This window comes from Podarcis pityusensis (genome assembly GCF_964106645.2).
Source record: "Podarcis pityusensis genome assembly, chromosome: 11".
Taxonomy (NCBI): domain Eukaryota; kingdom Metazoa; phylum Chordata; class Lepidosauria; order Squamata; family Lacertidae; genus Podarcis; species Podarcis pityusensis.
In genome coordinates, this window is record NC_138036.1 from 47,245,688 (window position 1) to 47,264,712 (window position 19,025).

General features: G+C 45.0%; 1 protein-coding gene and 1 long non-coding RNA gene across 15 annotated transcripts in view; one reads left to right on the top strand and one right to left on the bottom strand.

The window, feature by feature from the left end:
* PRDM6 (PR/SET domain 6) overlaps positions 1–3,444 on the top strand; it is a 130,022-nt gene extending 126,578 nt beyond the window's left edge. For all 14 annotated transcript variants that reach the window (XM_080972685.1, XM_080972687.1, XM_080972688.1 and 11 more), the window contains one exon: positions 2,627–3,444. In XM_080972685.1, the coding sequence (XP_080828811.1) occupies positions 2,627–2,741 (115 nt within the window). In that variant the 3' untranslated portion in view covers positions 2,742–3,444. The remainder of the gene's footprint in view (positions 1–2,626) is intronic.
* LOC308458549 overlaps positions 1–19,025 on the bottom strand; it is a 436,164-nt gene that overhangs the window by 26,904 nt on the left and 390,235 nt on the right. The window lies entirely within an intron of this gene.

Genomic DNA, 19,025 nt, shown 5'->3' on the forward strand with positions numbered 1-19,025 from the left:
CAGAGTCGTTGTTCCCCAGCCCCTCTGCAAAAGGGTCCTCACAGCCCTACACGAGACACATCCAGGGGTAGTAAGAATGAAGGCCCTTGCCAGGAGTTATGTGTGGTGGCCGGGGATCGATGGAGAGATAGAGGCCTGGGTCAAACACTGCCAGGCCTGCCAAGAATCCCGCCCAGATCCCCCAAGGGCCCCAGTCCAGTCCTGGGAGTCCGCCCGAGCACCATGGTCACGCCTGCATGTGGATTTCGCTGGCCCCTTTCAGGGGAAAACATTCTTCATAGTGGTGGACTCCTACACCAAATGGCTGGAAGTCGCACTGGTACCGTCCACTTCCACGTCCGCAGCCATCCGGGTACTACGCAGGCTGTTTGCAACCCACGGGCTCCCTGACACTCTCGTCTCAGACAACGGGACTGCATTTACGTCAGGAGAATTCCAAACCTTCACAGCGCAGAACGCCATCCGCCACATCCGTTCGGCGCCGTTCCACCCTGCCACCAATGGCCAAGCAGAACGCATGGTGCGGACCACCAAGGACAAGTTCTGAAATGTTTGACTAGCAATAGAGGAAGCTCTTTTATGGGCATCCCCTTAACTCTGATCTGTAGGTTACGAGTATTTAATGGAAGCTTCTTGAAACACTTTCGTCATAACTCATAGACAAGCCCTTTCTCATTACCACCCATTTTTTGGTGGCTCAGGGGTCCCTATGATGTAAACAGATTAAGTCATAATACTACTCTGTCTGTTAAGGCAGTGATGGTTAGGTACTTCTTGGATTTGAAATATATGTTTAGGATGCACAAATGGAATGTATTGGACATCTTTAGCTATATATGTAGGGAAAGGAAATTTCAACTCCAAGGATAGCTCAGTGCCTTATATTGTATAAGCTAATCCAAGAATTGAATTGATTTCAAGGCCTTCATGATAAAAAAAATCATAATTTGCAAGTTTGTCAAGCAATGAAAGGTAGTATATTTTGACACACTAATCCAGTAACTAATCAGTTTTCTAATAAACAATCAGCAATACACTAATGTGTCATCAGCATTTCAGGAACTCTGGAGAGAGGAAGATCTGCACATAGACGTTAATGAATACACCAAAAATCATTAGGTGATCAATACTTCTGAGTTATTTTCATTGAGCTGATAGGTCTGATACATTAGAGCTGACATTTTACATTTGTCAAGATCACAGTGCAGTTTTTAACAGTAGAGCAGGCCGCTAAAATATTCCAAGAGAGACGATCAAAGAAACACAACTTAAAGATGTTGACATCCTAGGCAAGAACTAGAGGTGAGATGAATGAGTATGTAACATTCAGGTCAGAGGTTCCTCAAACCATAATTTCCTTTAAAAATAATTAACAGGCACTTTATAACATTCTGTAATTGTGTATGCATGTTTGTGAAAGGTGGTTCCTTTCCAATGCAATGATTACAATTGAAGGAGCAGGGGTACAGAGAGGGTTTGGACCTCTTACTTTTCATAGGCATACTTTTTTTCATAGGGATCTTTTCAGATGTTAGTAGGTGTTACACAGCACCATTTAAAATCCAGATTATTCCTATTAGCATTACATTAAAGCTCTGCATAGCCTACAAGACTCTTCTTTGCAACGGGACCTTTGCAAGATGGGGGTGGGGTACTCTTGTTCAGCTTTTACTCATTTCAGTGGGCCCTATCCAGGGCATATTTCCTGTCACTTCCCTGGCTGACTTATATCCTATAAACTTGTCAGGCATCAGTGTCACGCATTCAAAATGATTATGAAGAAGTCACCTTCTGTTAAAGCACTAGAATTTGGTAGAGTACATTCTTATCTGGAATAGGCGCAGATTACACTCTCTGAACTACACACGCCCTGTGTCAGTCCCTGCAGAAGCCCTACATCTTAATGCATTCATTATCTTGCCATGTCATTTAAATCAATGGAGGGAAGGAGGGGTAGAGAGAAGCCTTTATATGACAATGAAAATGCACTGGTGAGTGTTTGACTTTTCCAATCAGCCATTTCTACTCAATATCAAATCCTGGGTAACATTAAAAAAAAATATGCTTAAAACTATTACGAGTAGTAACTACAGCCTCCTTAACTCAACTGCTTAGTGATCTCAGGCAAGTATGGGGATTTATTCTGTTGCTGCAAAACAAAGTGATCATTGTTCCATGGCTTCACAATTGCTCCAGTAGGTAGGACTCCTGATTTTAAATTAGCAGGAGGTGAAATTCTATTTGTCATCAATTTCTCCGAGGGATTACAGAGCAGAAAACTGCAGACAAGCTGCTTCTTTGATGGCTCACTCCTAAAAATCTCTTTTTGTTCTTTATCTATTTGAACTGACAGTGATCAGAGCTGCAGCAGGACAGGCCTCTCTGGAGAAATCACCTTCCCCCTGTCTATTGACAGATTCCTCTGTTCTGAATCAGACAGGCCTTGTCCCATCATAGGCATCAAGGCCTTGGAAGTAGCCACCAATTAAACCTCTTGAGCCAGTAAAATCTGAAGCCACTTTTGAGTGTCTGTTCTGATTAGGCAGGATAAGACGAAGCCCGCCGCCTGCTCCCCCTTCCCCCAGAGCAGCTCCCCACTCTCAATTTTCTCTCTTGCCTTCTCCAGGTGCGAGAGGTGTGAGAGGAGCTTCACACAAGCCACCCAGCTGAGTCGACACCAGAGGATGCCCAATGAGTGCAAGCCAATAACAGAGAGCACAGAATCAATTGAAGTGGATTAACTGATTGACTGGTTGGAATTAAACTGCAAGGAAAGTCATGATTAAATGTCACGGACACTTAAGCAAAACCAAAGATTTCCTCTGAGCAACTTTCAATCAGTCCCAGAAAACCAAGAGCAGTAATAAAATAAGTAAGATGTTAAGAGATATTGATCCTGGCGTGGAAGTGAAACCAGGAAAGAGATTATTTATTTATGACTAGGAATGAGACTGATTTCCATGGACAAGGAACCCGGGCCTGCTAGCATCCTAGCCTCCCACCCCACCATGTATTGCTTTATTTCTAAAAAGCTTTTATAATTGTTATTTAATACCAAAGCAACAAAGATCAAGGGTTCTTCAGCCTATAGCTATGGCTATGAATGCACATGGACTTGTTTATGATTGCACCTTTTCCTCTAGCATGACTCAGTGGACCTAGAGGTATATTGTTCCCTTGGTCCCGTTGGGTTGCATTGCTCTTGACTTGGCTGTTATTTTCATTTTTTTAAAAGTGGTCTCCGAATGACAAGAGAATGAAGATGATCCGGAACCATCTTTGCGTTGGTGTCAGAACTCCTCCAACTAATGGACATTTTCATTCCCATGGTTTCAGAACTCACATTTTGTGCACTTTTTTTGTATAAATGTTTTCATTAGCCAGTGTTGCATTGGCCCAGGAGATCCCAGAAATGTTAAATAAACTTTGTCCTATATATATATAGATATATCTGTAGATATATATGCTGTTAAAACAAAACAAAACCCTCCAATGCTGTAAGGAAAGCATTTGAAATACGTAGAATTTTCAGATACTATACCTCTTTTACGAACGTCATATTATTCACAGGTAATGAATAATAGTTTCAGTGAAACATTAACACTCTTATCTAAAGGTATCATGCTTGAAAACATAAATGTTAAAATGGAATAGCAAGAGAAGCAGTCTTCAGTTTGATTGTAAAAGTTAGAAACCTTTAAAAAGAAAACGAAAAATCAACAGAAATCATCCAGGTTTAAAATTTTCAAAAGCATCCAGGCTTTCACACAACATAGAAGAAACTTCACATAATAGGGGTACGTCACATGAGTAACTCTGTTCCTATTTCATAATGTGCAATATCCTTTAATACAGGCAAACTAGATAGTTGTTACGGGCTATATAGCAATAACATAGTTCCTGATTTTGCTAAAATGAACTCAGTAATTTGATTCCCCTCTCCCCCCAATTATCTCCTAACCCACACACTGGGCCTGGGAGCCTAAGCACTGTACTGATCAAAGACTCACCAGATCTAATGTATACACAGTGCTTTCAAGTAATTTCCCAGTTTTCTGCAATGCAGAGCACAACTCCAAGCCCCTTGGGAGTGTTTCCGCAGTGATGTGCAGCCAATTCTATGCATATTTACTCAAAATAAAGTTTGTGCTCACTGGGGCTTGCTTCTGGGTATGCATGCATAGGATTGCAACTTTTAGGTATGCCAATTTTCAGTTGACAAACAGGAAGTGTGGCGACACCAGTTAAATAGAATAAAATACACACTCTGAAATTAAAGTTGGAGGCAGTATTTTAAGCACCAGTTCCTCCTATATTTCTTCCTTGCCCTTTGTTTCTGTGTCTTTAGGACTAGTACAGTATTAAAGCTTTGACCTGCAATGCCGACTTATAAAAAACAACAACTTTTAACAACCACCTGGTATCCTTATGGGCTACTTCTTAAATTTTTTACCTTTACCTTCTTAATGAACCTTAAAGTGACATTGGGCAGGACTCTGAGTCCCGTCAGCGGAAGCCCTGTGCAAGGATTACTCTTGTGCAATGGGGCTTCTTCCCTCTCTCCTCCTCCCCCCCATGACCCCCAGCATTGAGATAGAAGAATTCTAATGCCTAATTGAAATAAAATTGGTTGAAAACCAAGCACTTGAGATGGAATTCAATGTAGCACTAAGGAGATTGCTCCTTCAACACAAGCATTTCTCTTGTCTGCTGGAACAATCTCTGCTCTCCCTTCCACATGCTGTTCTGGTGGTTCTTCTGATTCCCACCCCCCAGTCAATTGGGGGGCATGTATGGGGACAGGAGCAGAGGGAAACCCCACTTTGTTATTGGATGTTCTTTGATGGGCTTCCGATTAGTTGAATGCAACCCTTTGAGCTTTTTAACAGCTTTGTGGAGAGTGACCTTGATGCTTCAGCAAAAGCCCCCCATCCACTCCAGCTGCATCACCTTCATTTGAGGATAAGGCAACTTGATAGTTTGTTGTAAAGCCTCTCAGTGGCTATTCGGTACAAACCAATTGTGACAAGTCATTGGGACTGCATTGGGTTAAATCCTATCTCGCTGGCATACGTAGTCTGTGCATTGGGTAGTTTGTGCCATTTTTGCCTTTGAAAAACCTACCTCATTACTTCACTATTGGAAACTGATTGTAGCATTCATAGAACCATTCAAGCTGATGTACTTTTTGACTAGGCACCTATGGGCCATTAAATGCGTGGGATGACACAGTGAAAACCCCTTTATTTCTTCATCATTTCTGTCTCTCTGAAATGCACTTGAAGCAGTATACAGAAACATAAATATTCTAATAACAAGAATAATTTAGGGCAGAGGCCATAACTGAGTGGTAGAGCATTTGCTTTGCGTTCAGAAGGTTCTAGGTTCAATCCCTGACATCTCCACGTAGGTCGCACTGAAAAGGTCCTTCATCTGAAACCCTGGAGAGGTGCCCCAAGACAATGTCAACAATGCTGAGCTAGATGAACCAATAAAGGTTAAAAAAAAAAAAGGTAAAGGACCCCTGGACTGTTAAGTCCAGTCAAAGGCTACTATGGGGTATGGCGCTCATCTTGCTTTCAGGCCATGGGAGCCGGCATTTGTCCACAGACAGCTTTCTGGGTCATGTGGCCAGCATGACTAAACCACTTCTGGCACAACAGAATACTGTGACAGAAACCAGAGTGCACGGAAACACTGTTTACCTTCCCGTCGCAGAGGTACCTATTTATCTACTTGTACCGGTGTGCTTTCAAACTGCTAAGCAGGCAGGAGCTGGGACAGAGCAACAAGAGCTCACCCCATTGTGCAGAGTCAAACCGCCAACCTTCTGATCGGCAAGCACCACCCGCATCCCAGCAGATGAACCAATACGCTGACTCAGTATCATGCATCATTCTTATGTTCCTGTTATAAAACACCACCGCTAAAACAATAATGCAGTAACAAAATGTAAGCATGAAACAGCAAAAGGAGTTTTACGGTTAGGCTCTGCCTACAGTGAAAGAAGTACACAGTCTGATGACTCTGATCTGACTCTCCTCTTGCGGTCTTGGTCACTGCGGGCCCAGGGAACTATGCTCAATCCTACACATTTTGAGAATGCGAGGGAAACTGCCCAATGCCTGGTTTTGCTATATTAAGGCCAGCCTATAGTATATGGACTTTCACACTTCTGTACTTCGGAACAGAGAGGAAAAGGAAACCTCACACAGTTAAATTGGCTGATTCCCAGGTAAGTGTCTTGCATCCAAAGTGGGCCTTAGAAAGGTCTTGAGAGGGAGCTTGCATGAAGCGTTGCACAAACAGGCAAACTTCTCTGGGGTTGGGATCACTTTCTGCTAGTTTAAGGACACCTTTGGATCCAAGCCCAGGTAATGCAAGTTAAATGCATGCATGGAAGGAAACAAACCAAAGCGGTATGCTTTGGTGCAACCCCCCCTAAATATATGAATATTTATTGAATTTTATAATAATGGTACAAATCTCATTCATCATGTTATATACAATTATTCTCCCTTCCTCTGGACTTCCCTTTGCTGAGTTAGTTAGTTTTATTTATTGTATCCTGCTTTTCCTACACAAAAATAATATCCCTTATCATTTCTCTAAAATATCTGTTACTCAAATGAAATTGTGAACGTTTATTCAAATCCTGCCAGTGAATCCAGTCCATTCTGTTGTTTCTGTGGTGCACGTCCCCCTAAACATTTGTTTAAAGTTAAATCCTGCTGATTTCAACGAAACTGGTATTGGAAAGGAAGGAAGGAAGGAATCCACATTCCTTTATGGAAGTTGTTTGCTGTATGAATGACAGCAGCGTAAATCAAACTCACTTATTAACACCGCTGCTTGAATTGTTCCATGTTACCTAAAATTTGGCAGACTTTGCGTGCAGATTTTAGGGGAACTTCCAGTTAATAAATAAATAAATGGAATGTTGCAGCACCAGAGACACAAGACAAAGAATTCAAAATAACCGGCATTTAAGAAACGCGATTGATTAAAGGGATAAAATAAACTGATATCCTAGTGGTTCTGCTTTGCTGATATGCCTCAAAAGTAGCCTGCTGGTTCACATCTGGTGGAGTAAGATTCAGTTGACTATTTAGTCATCTTCTGTTTGTGGAATGGGGAGAGGTGCCATCTTGTCCACTTCAAGCAGCAAAATTTAACGGGTCCTGCCAATCAACTGGAGTAACAAGGTAAGGAAGCTATGATTTCCTCCAGATCAGCTTGGTTCATGTTGCAGTTTGAAGGCACAAGTAAATGGGCAACTCTCTGCACTGCCAATTTATTCCTATGGTGTTAAACCATATGCAGGTGTGTCATGCAAGAAAAGTATAAACAGTATTTTAACAATGCTCCTCAATGTGGAATTACCATAATGTGCCCTGGAGGGTTTAAAGCAGGGGTCAGCAAACTTTTTCAGCAGGGGCAGGTCTACTGTCCCTCAGACCTTGTGGCCGGACTATATTTTGGGGGGGGGGGGGAGAATTCCTATGCCTCACAAATAACCCAGAGATGCATTTTAAATAAAAGCACACATTCTACTCATGTAAAAACACCAGGCAGGCCCCACAAATAACCCAGAGATGTATTTTAAATAAAAGGACACATTCTACTCATGTAAAAACACGCTGATTCCCGGACCGGCCGCGGGCCGGATTTAGAAGGCGATTGGGCCAGATCCGGCCCCCTGGGCCTTAGTTTGCTTACCCATGGTTTAAAGTAAACTGAATGTACTTCTAAACCCATTAATACCAACTCACTAATGTGTCCTACAAGATGGGGAAAACTTTCCGTGATGTAGGGCTGCCCAACAACATTAGTTGAAACTCTTACATATGATACCGTGGAACATCTCACATTACTAGGAGAATTGGCCTACCTAAATTTCCCAGCAATCCAGGAATGAGTTAAGAAATATTGTAAACAGAGTTAAGAAATATAATTTTAAAAAGAGTCCATTATATGATATATGCCTCATATTTTTCAAGTGTTTGTGTGTGTATTTATATCATGAAGGGGGAATGACAGTATCTCCATTTTGATAACAGCACTACTTGTTTTGGGGAGATTTTTTTTTTTTTTTTTACAAATGCATTAAAAGCAACTGCTTGTCACTTAATAGCCATGTGCCCTTCATATCTTATCATAGTACTTGACAGTACATAGTACAGTTACTGAGGAAGTCGGTTTCTGTTTTTTCATTCATTGTGGCAGCACTGTTAAGTTTGGATTTTGGAGGGGAAAGCTCGTTAAAGATCTGCAACAACTTTAATTTTCAGAACCATGGCCATTTTTCTGCATGAGGTGAGATGCAATCACATCCCATTAAAATGTGCTGTGCGGGATCCTGAAGCTTGTATATAGAGCTCAGAATCAAGACTCTCAGTACCCTTATTCACAGAAGCACCCCCTGCACTAAATCTGTGGCAAAGGAGGCTGGGGGTATTTTTAGAGGGTAAGGAGAAGACGCCTAGCTGCCACTACCCTTTTGCAACCTCATTTAATGAGATGGGCTTCTACCTCTGGTGCTGCAACATGTAGTAAATTAAGCTCCACTGCACACTTTGTCATCAAGCAGTGGCATCTCCATGCCAGGGCTAGCCACCTTGTTGGCATGGCGACAATGATGAGAGCTTAGATCCAAAAAATAATCCACCTGAGGTGCTCCCCAATGTGCTAGCGTTAGATTCATAGACAACAGTGGTACCTTGGTTCTCAAACTTAATCTGTTCTGGAAGTCCATTCCAAAACCAAAGCGTTCCAAAACCAAGGCACGCTTTCCCATAGAAAGTAATGCAAAACGGACTTTTAAAAACAACCCATAAAATAGCAATTTAACATGAATTTTACTTATCTGAGACCACTGATCCATAAAATGAATGCATTAATCAATGAACTGTACTATAAAATAAACAAGACAGTATTGTAGATGATAAAAATAAAAATATTTCCCCCCCTTACCCGCACTGATGCCAGTCATTGTTTGGATGGGGCTTTTATCCATTTCCAGAGTTACACAATCAATCAGTAGCTGAACTGGGTTCCACACAGCCACAAAAACAAATGAACTGAAAAAGCCTCAAAAACAAAAATGCAAAATTAAGAGCAAAAACAGAAGCGCCAAACTTTATCCATTCTGGAAATCCATTTGACTTCCAAAATGTTAAAAAACCAAAGCGCAGCTTCTGATTGGTGCAGGCGCCCCGGAAAGCATCGCATTTTCGGCTTCCGAAAAACGTTCACAAACCAGAACACTTACTTCCAGGTTTTCAGCATTTGGGAACCAAGGTGTTTGAGTACCAAGGTAATCACTGTGCTAGAATTGCAGCCTTGGAAGGGACCCCAAGTGCCATCTAGTCCAACCCCCTGCAATGGTTCCCACAAGATGCACATAATGTGTCGATCAGTGCTCAAAGACTCAGCTGTATGTTTGTCCGTTTGTGATGTCTGTTTGACATATGGAAGCCGCTGCTTTGTGGTACAGTCACTTGATTGCACAGTCATGTTGACTCAGTGCTGTTTATTTCGTACGATTTATTGTCATGTCATTGCCCAGCCTCAGTATGTGAACTCGTTAGGCTCAAACCTTGCATTTATGTTGTTATTTGGTAAAGTTTCTGTGAGGTTTCAAAGTGGGAACTTGGTAGTGGGAACTACCAGAGAGGTTTCCAATAAAAAATCCACCACAGCACCCCATAGGCAAAATACAAGGTACATGACATCATTTGATTCAGCCTGTTTATGTGTGTATATAAAACTGAAGAAAACCAGCTAAATGGGATTATCCTGCAAACAAACATCACATTAAAGGTATGTGGAACTGATGCATGGAACTACTGTATTTGGAAACGTTAACTTATGAGATTCATTCTCAGCAGTGAAAATTGGAAAGATCTTTCTTCTAGTAACTATTAAAAAAAAGAAGTTTATAACATTTCATTGTGTAGAAAATTTCCTGCAGTCAAATATCACGATGGCTTGTTCCATTGATTAAAGTGATATTTTTTATGGTGGGCTCAACTCTTCTAGTAACTTCTTCCAAATTCCAAATAAAATGGGAAGCGTCCAAGACTGGCTGTGGACAAATCCATGAGATGGCTCTTACTGCTTAAGAAGTGACTTAGTGGTGACCCATATGGTCACTTCTTATTTAAAATATATACTGCTGTCTCATAAAATAAAGCAGCTTACAACAATGGCACATAAAACCACATAATAAAAACCATATCAAAAAGTTAAAATGAGAGTATCCTTCTTCAGTATTTGTATCAAACTAGCCGGCGATCCGTCTTGTTTATAAATATGGGTAGTTTTATATGGTTTTTGCCTGCCTGAATTGGGGTAAGACAGTGGACAAATTGTGGGAAATGGATGTGGTAAGTTGGTTATAGATTTCCTCCAGGGGAGGCTAACGTGGCAGAAGATTGGAGTTCTTGCAGATAATCTGAGTGCTACTACAAACAGAATTGAATTAACTTGTTTTATGTGTTAGCAACCCCAGCACCCAACCTTTTAGTATTATGAGCACGTGTACTTGGATCAGGCCCATTGTGCATTTTACTTACATACAGAATTTTTATAATGCAAAATGGCACCTCTAAAATACAACTGAGTGTGATAAATACAAGTTATTTTTCTTAAACCACCACACCTTCCATTATAATATGGCACAGATGGAAGTATCTTCGAAAGGACCTGCTGAACCAAAGGCTGAAATACCTGCTCTGAATAATGAGCGAGCTTCTTTTCAAGTACAGATGGAGTAATTCTCCCTGCTTTTAACTTGCTACACTGAAGTCATAAATAAGGTGTTGTTCCTTCATCATTTTGTTGGCTTTTTCTGATGCTATTGTCTTGCTCACCCCAATTCTCTGAGCTGTGAGAACTTCATATTTGCATTTATTTATAAATATACTGGCTGATCATAGGTAGAGGCACCACTTTAACCCTCCAGGAGTCAGCAGATGTCCAATGCTATCACAAAAGACCTTCAGTCTAGGGTGCTGGCTTTTAACTTTTTGGGGGTCACAAACCTATGTGAGACTCATGAAAACTATGGACCTCAAACTCCCCCTCCCCAACCCTTGGCCAAATGCACATAAACACATACACACAATTTTTTACTGCAATACTCAGAGTCGCAAAGTGATTTCATGCTCTTTATTCAGCTCATAGTGGTGAGGAGGAATGAATAAATGTCCTCTCACAGTATCTGCTTTATATACATTATTTACACAATGGGCTGCACATGATTGGCTAATTCTGGAATTCTACTGTAAGCCAATCAGGTTGTGGATTCACTTCTATCTGGAGCAGGATTGGGTGGTTCCTGCCAACCAATCATACTGCTGCATTGTTCTAGGACCAATCAGACTGCTGCATTCTGAATCCTATTGTTCTAGGACCAATCAGACTGCTGCCTTTTGGATCCTATTGTTCTAGGACCAATCAGACTGCTACAGTTTGGATCCTATTCAACTCAGTACATAACACCCCTCCCCTCTAAGTTCCAGTCCTGCCCGGGAGGTCGCATTCATAGTCCTCAAGGTATGCCGGCGGCCTACGTGTGCGTTGTGGCCTGGGGTGTTCCCTGGTCCGGGCTCCGGGTTCTGGCTCGTGTTCCAAGGATGCTGGCTGTGATGCGGCTGTTTGGTCTGGTGCAACCGGCTCGCTCAGTCGTGGTTCTGGTTCCGGTGTCCTTTCGGCCTCACGGGTCCTCTCTGTATTTACTGATTCTGCCTCTCCTGCTGGCCCCTCCTGCTCTATGGGCCTCACTGCCCCGCTGTTCCCTTGGGACTCCTCTGACCTGTCCTCCTCCTGGTTTTCTCCCGGGAATCGTCGCCGTATCTGGTCGCAGTGGCGGCGCCAGCATTGCCCCCCATCCGTTAGCACCTCGTACGACACGGGGCCAGTGACCCTGGTGATTGTGGCGGGTACCCATGCTGGGCCTGCCCCAAAATTCTTTGCGTACACTGGGTCCTGGGCCTCGAAGGTCCGGGGGTTCCTGCCTTCCCCCACCACTACCTCATCCTGAGCTCTATCGGGGTGAAGGCGGTCCAATCTGATTGCAAGGCGCCGACCCATTAGTAGTTCAGCGGGGCTCCGGCCAGTCGTTGAGCTGGGGGTGCTGTGCTGTGCTAGAAGGAATGTGGTAAGGCGGTACTCCCAGTCCCCTTGCGTCATGCGGCGAAGGGTGTCCTTGGTGGTCCGCACCATGCGTTCTGCTTGGCCATTGGTGGCAGGGTGGAACGGCGCCGAACGGATGTGGCGGATGGCGTTCTGCGCTGTGAAGGTTTGGAATTCTCCTGACGTAAATGCAGTCCCGTTGTCTGAGACGAGAGTGTCAGGGAGCCCGTGGGTTGCAAACAGCCTGCGTAGTACCCGGATGGCTGCGGACGTGGAAGTGGACGGTACCAGTGCGACTTCCAGCCATTTGGTGTAGGAGTCCACCACTATGAAGAATGTTTTCCCCTGAAAGGGGCCAGCGAAATCCACATGCAGGCGTGACCATGGTGCTCGGGCGGACTCCCAGGACTGGACTGGGGCCCTTGGGGGATCTGGGCGGGATTCTTGGCAGGCCTGGCAGTGTTTGACCCAGGCCTCTATCTCTCCATCGATCCCCGGCCACCACACATAACTCCTGGCAAGGGCCTTCATTCTTACTACCCCTGGATGTGTCTCGTGTAGGGCTGTGAGGACCCTTTTGCAGAGGGGCTGGGGAACAACGACTCTGCTTCCCCATAACAGGCACCCCTTGTGGGCCGACAGTTCATGTTTGCGGGTTGTGTAGCCGGCAAATTCTGGCCCGGGGCTGCTGCTGGGCCATCCCCTCCACACCCAGTCCAGGACCCGGGAGATGACCCTATCTTTCTTGGAATGGTGTGCAACTTCTTGTGCCTGAATGGGGCGGTCGGGAAGCAGCTCCAGGCTCATAACCTCTTGTGCAGGTGCTGGGTCAGGGCCTGTTTCCGGTAGTGGTAGCCTGCTGAGGGCGTCCGCATGGCCCATCGCCTTCCCAGGTCGGTGAATCAGTGCATACTGGTAGCTGGCAAGGAAAATTGACCACCTGAGGACGCGAGGAGACAGCACTTGGGGGGTCTGCTTTTCGGGGGCAAACAAGCCAAGCAACGGCTTGTGGTCAGTCACCACGGTGAAGGGCCGCCCGTACAAGAAATCATGGAATTTTTTTACTCCCTTTACGATTGCCAGACCCTCCTTGTCGATTTGCGAGTAGTTCCGCTCGGTTGTGTTGAGTGTCTGGGAAAAGTACGCCACCGGTACCTCTCTTCCATCCGGGAGTTGGTGCCCCAGGACAGCTCCAATGCCATAGGGTGAGGCGTCGCATGCTAGCACCACCGGCAGCCTCTCGTCGAAGTGTGCCAAGACCGAGTTTGAGACAAGCAAGTCCTTGACTGCCTGGAATGCGGCCTCCTGGCGCTGGCCCCACACCCAAGGGGCCGCTTGTCCAGGAGTCTGTGTAGGGGCTCCGCTACCGCCGCCTTGTGGGGAAGGAAGGAATGGTAAAAGTTCAATAGTCCCAAGAAGGCCTGAAGTTCAGTCTTGCTCTTGGGCGCTGGGGCATCACTAATGGCCCGTACCTTGTCCCCAGTCGGGTGGACCCCTTCTGCGTCCACCATAAATCCCAGAAAGTCCACCTGAGGCACTCCTAGTAGACATTTTTCCCGCTTCACCTTGAGACCCGCCGTCTGGAAACGGTGCAGAACGGTGCGGAGGCGGTCCTCAAACTCCTCTGGTGTGGGGCCGGCAATCAACACATCATCGAAGAAGGGGGTGACGCCAGGAATCCCTTTAAGGAGAGAGTCCATTATATTCTGGAATATGCCTGGTGCCACGCTGACACCGAATTGCAGCCGCTTTACCCTGAACGCTCCTCTGTGCGTCACAATCGTCTGTGCCTCTGCTGTGGCCTCATCTACTGGCAGCTGTTGATATGCTTGGGCCAAGTCCAGCTTGCCAAAAATTTTCGACCCAGCCAGGGTGGCAAGGACATGGCTGACCACTGGCACTGGGTATGCGTGGGCCGTGAGGGCCTTGTTTATGGTACATTTGTAGTCTGCGCAGATGCGGACCGAACCATTAGGCTTGACGGGTGTGACGATTGGGGTTTCCCAGGGAGCATTAGGCACCGGCTCCAGCACTCCTTGCTCTACGAGTCGGTCCAATTCCTCGTCTATACGGGGTTTCAAGGCGAACGGGACCCGGCGGGCCTTGAGCCTGACCGGTCGTACTGCGGGGTCAAGCTGTAGCGCAATGGGGGGGCCCGTATACTGTCCCAATTTCCCATCGAAAACCCCTGGAAATTCCTTGCATATGGCGTCCACGTCCACTTGTAAGCTAGTGTGGTTCACCCCGGTGACAGCTAGCCCCAGTGGTCCAAACCATGCCAATCCCAGTAAGCTAATGTAGGGGCCCTTGACCACAAGCAAGTCCAGTTGCCGCGTCCGCCCTCGGTATTGCACCCTGAAGGTCCCCACCCCCATTGTGGGGACCTTACGTTTCTGGAAGTCCCGGAGGGTGAATGGGGCCGGCCTGAGTTTGGGACCCCCAGTGGGACACAGTTTCCTTAAGGTCCTTGCCGAGATTATGGATAGAGTTGAACCCGTGTCAAGCTCCATGCGGCATGGGGCCCCCTCTATCTGTACCTCTACATAAATTTTCTCTACGTTGGGGTGGGGCAACTGGTATACCTGGAAGTCCGTGAGCTCCGTCGAGTTGCCTTGGTGCGTTGGGCCCCGGGACCTGGGGCTCTTGGATTGGTCATCTGATGCCTGGTGTCGGGTGGGCCGAGCCCGACACACCCGGGCGATGTGTCCCGATTTTCTGCACTGCCTGCACTCTGCGTTGCGGAAACGGCAGGTCCTCCTCTCGTGACTCTCCCCGCAGCTTGCGCAGTTCCCTCCTTCTCGTCGAGGCAGCTGTGGTCTGTGCGCTGCTTGAGTGCGCTGCTGTACTCGGTGCACCTCCTCCCTGTCGGATCCTGAGTCGTCGGTGAGGTCTTCATGGTGGACCCTCGGTTGGGATGGCAGGCTCGGCCGTGCCTCTTGGGTCGACCTCTCGGCAGCTTCTGTTGCCAGGGCCTCCTCCAGAGCGACCTGGAACGTTAGGTCCTTCTTAGCGTAGAGGCGTCGTTGCAGCTTCTCATCCTTCAGGCCACCGACGAGGCGGTCACGAAGCATGTTCTCCAGCTCTGAGAAGTTGCAGAACCGGGCGGCTTGGCGGAGAGAGGTCACAAACCCAGTTATGGTTTCCCCAGGGGCTTGCCGCTTTGCGTAGAAGGCATTTCGACGAGCCACCACTGAGGGCTGTGGCGAAAAGTGCCCCTTCAGCTGTTCCATTATTGTTTTGTATGGAACAGTAGCGACGTCTTCAGGCGCAAGGAGAGCCCGGGCGATTTCAAACGTCTCCTCTCCGCAGACGCTGAAGAATATCGCCCTCTTCTTGGCGTCTTCTTCGTCGGTGACCCCTTTGGCTTCTAGGAGGAAGGTGAAACGGGAGGCGTACGCTTCCCAGTCTCCAGATGCTGGGTTGAATGGCGAGAAGCTGCTGTTGGCTGCCATTCTGAGTTCCTTGTGCCCCGGAGCTGAAGCCTGGATACACGGTGCGAGGCAGCGGTGCGGCAGTTGGCGGTGCTGCGGTGCTGTGTGTGGCAGTCAGCTCAGCGGGATCCCATCCTCGTCGCCAGTGAAATATACTCAGAGTCGCAAAGTGATTTCATGCTCTTTATTCAGCTCATAGTGGTGAGGAGGAATGAATAAATGTCCCCTCACAGTATCTGCTTTATATACATTATTTACACAATGGGCTGCACATGATTGGCTAATTCTGGAATTCTACTGTAAGCCAATCAGGTTGTGGATTCACTTCTATCTGGAGCAGGATTGGGTGGTTCCTGCCAACCAATCATACTGCTGCATTGTTCTAGGACCAATCAGACTGCTGCATTCTGAATCCTATTGTTCTAGGACCAATCAGACTGCTGCCTTTTGGATCCTATTGTTCTAGGACCAATCAGACTGCTACAGTTTGGATCCTATTCAACTCAGTACATAACACCAACCCTTGGCCAAATGCACATAAACACATACACACAATTTTTTACTGCATTGGGGCAAGGGAAAATGTTTTTTTGCACCTGTCTCAAGGACCCCCTAAAGCCAAAAAATGAATTTTCTAGCCATTCAGAGACCCACTTACAAAGCACTTTCAACCACTAACAAAAGGAAGGAACTTGGCAATTGTAGAGGCATATATATATTATAGGGATGTGGGTGGCGCTGTGAGTTAAACCACAGAGCCTAGGACTTGCCGATCAGAAGGTCGGCGGTTCAAATCCCCGCGACGGGGTGAGCTCCCATTATAATATAATTTGTTAATTGTGTTGTATTTACATACAGCAAAGGGAAGCCTAGAGCAATTAGATATATTTTAATTTAGGTAATCTATGTAATAGGCTTATGTTAGAAAATGAATATGGATTTTGAATTTGATGTTTGTAAAAAAAAATTTGGTTTTGAAATAAAAATAAAAATAATAAAAAAGAAACTACAGTTTCCAGGATTCGTTGGGAGAAGACATGGCTGTTAACATGGTAATGGATTAAAAAGTTTAGTGTGGATGAGACCTAAGTCCCATTGAATTAAATGGGGCTTACTCCCAAGTTAGTGTGCATAGAAATGCAGCCTCTAGCTGACAGTCTTTTCTGAACTTGGCTTTGGGTGTTGCTGCTCTTTGCTGACATTTGTAACTTATCCATTCTAAGGATATCCTTCGTTTATTTAATAGGAATCCCTGGGAAGGCTTTTCAAATAATAAAGCAAGATGTACTCACTAGAATATTGAAACAAGGTGCAAATAAAACACCCTACAAGGGAGACCCAGCTGTTTTATCTTGAGCTTGATTCATGACTCCTGTTCCTTTCAACGGGACATCTGCCTGGTCGTTTGTGTGTTTTGTGTCTGAGCTCTTCTTTAAACAGATACATGCACACAATACAAGAAATCTTTCTTGCTCACAGCCATAGGCCATTGCAAATAATGCATGTAAAATAGTCGGTTGACTCAAGCACAAAGCATGGGCAAATATACTTCCTCTTTAGGATAAGAACAAAATAAATTCTTGAAATATCCTGAAGTTACACTTCATTTTCACTTTCTGGAATTAATGAATTACCTTTACAATCCACTGCCATCTGAGTCAAAGTACTCACTTGAATTTTCTTCACTGCAATTACAAATAATTTGACTGGGTAAGCCATATTCATCACATAACGAAAAAGCCCACTATGTCTCGTATTGACCATCCATTACATTGGAACAAGGAGTAGGATTATTTCTCTCTAGGACTGGCATAGCAGAACATAGCAGGCTAAATCCTCTATACAGCCATTTCCACAGATACATAAGCTACATCTACACATGAATTCAATGGTAAATTGCCTCCCCTCAATTCTGCATAGTTTTGTCAGATTGTACATAACTGAGCACTGGACCAGGACAAACCCCTTGGGCCAATCAATGTTTGTCAGCCAACCTACCTCACAGGGTTGTTGTAAGAATAATATGGAGAGAGGAATCTCACCTTGAAGGAAAAGGTAGGATACAAATATAAAAAACAAATAAGAATAAGATCAAACATTCATGCAGTAGGTGAATAAAATTCCAACAGGCATAAACTGTTGTACTGTACAAAGACTAGTGGCATTGTGATTAGAACAGTAACATAGATCTTTAAAATGTGTTCTTTTTTATTATTGCAAATGGCCAATTAACATCATGCATGTTGTAATAATCTTGTGCTTTAAGGTGTAAGATCGCAATGAATTTTAACTAAAGGAGGCACACTTTAAAAGGGAAAATACGATGTGTCGATAGATTAATAAAATATTTCAGTTATTACGCTTCATGGTTTCCTTCTTATTTCTCATAAATAAGTGTCTAAAATTCACAAGTTTCAGGGGGAGAAATAAGATGGCTATAGAAACAAGTATTAAAGTAAAAGTATACCAGTAAATTACCGTACTTTTCCATGTATAAGACTAGGTTGTTGTTGTTTTTACTAAAAAATAATGTTAAAAGGGAAGGTAGTCTTATACATGGGGGCAATCTCCTCCCGTTTTCTTAATTTTGAGTCCCCAAAAATAGGAGGTGACTTATACACGGGGGCGTGTTATACACGGAAAAATATGGTAATCAATGGTATGTGTGCAGAGGTGCATTTATTTTTTGGTCCTGCATCATTTCTTCTGGAGAAATGCAGCTATTGGGGTAGCTATATATAGCTTTATCTTTTAGCTAAGAAGAAGTTCTGCTAAATTTTGCTTCTGCTTAACTAGAGTCATAGCAAATGTGTATAAATGGGAAAGAGGGATCATTTCCAAAATTGAACATGGAAAGTTCCCTTCTGCTGTCCCTTGGTCCACCTCACTAAATATTATCTGCACTAGGAACGGGGAACTATTCTGAGCAAAAACTGGAGGCCCCTGTGAGCTGATGGCGAGGCAGGGAACAAACCTGCTTTTTGCAGGCAGAGTGCCGAGCATAGGGCTATGGACCAGCAAAGCCTTCTTTCTCCCATCAGCTGATGGGAAAGGGAACGGAGTCTGCCTTTTGCAAGCACCGGGTGTGCAAGGAAGCCCCTCTTGCAGCTGAAGCCCGTGAAAGAACAAGACTCCTTGCTCTGGCTGCACATGCCTGTTTCCAGCAGGGGGAAAAGCACATGCAGCCAAACTGAGCAGGATTTAAACTCCTCTGCTGATTTGGGGGGGCGGGGAATAGAGTTTAAACCCTGCTGCTGCCTTGGCTGCTGGAAACAGAAGTGCACAGCCAATGCAGAATTGAACCCCAGCCTCTTGCCCGTCATGAGTGATGACAGCTGGCTGGCAGGTGAGCATGGTTTGGGAAAAGTGGCCTCATGAACCAAACTGGATCCCTTGGCAGGCAAAGATGGGCATAGAATCATATACTTGGAAAGGATCCTGTGGATCATCTAGTCC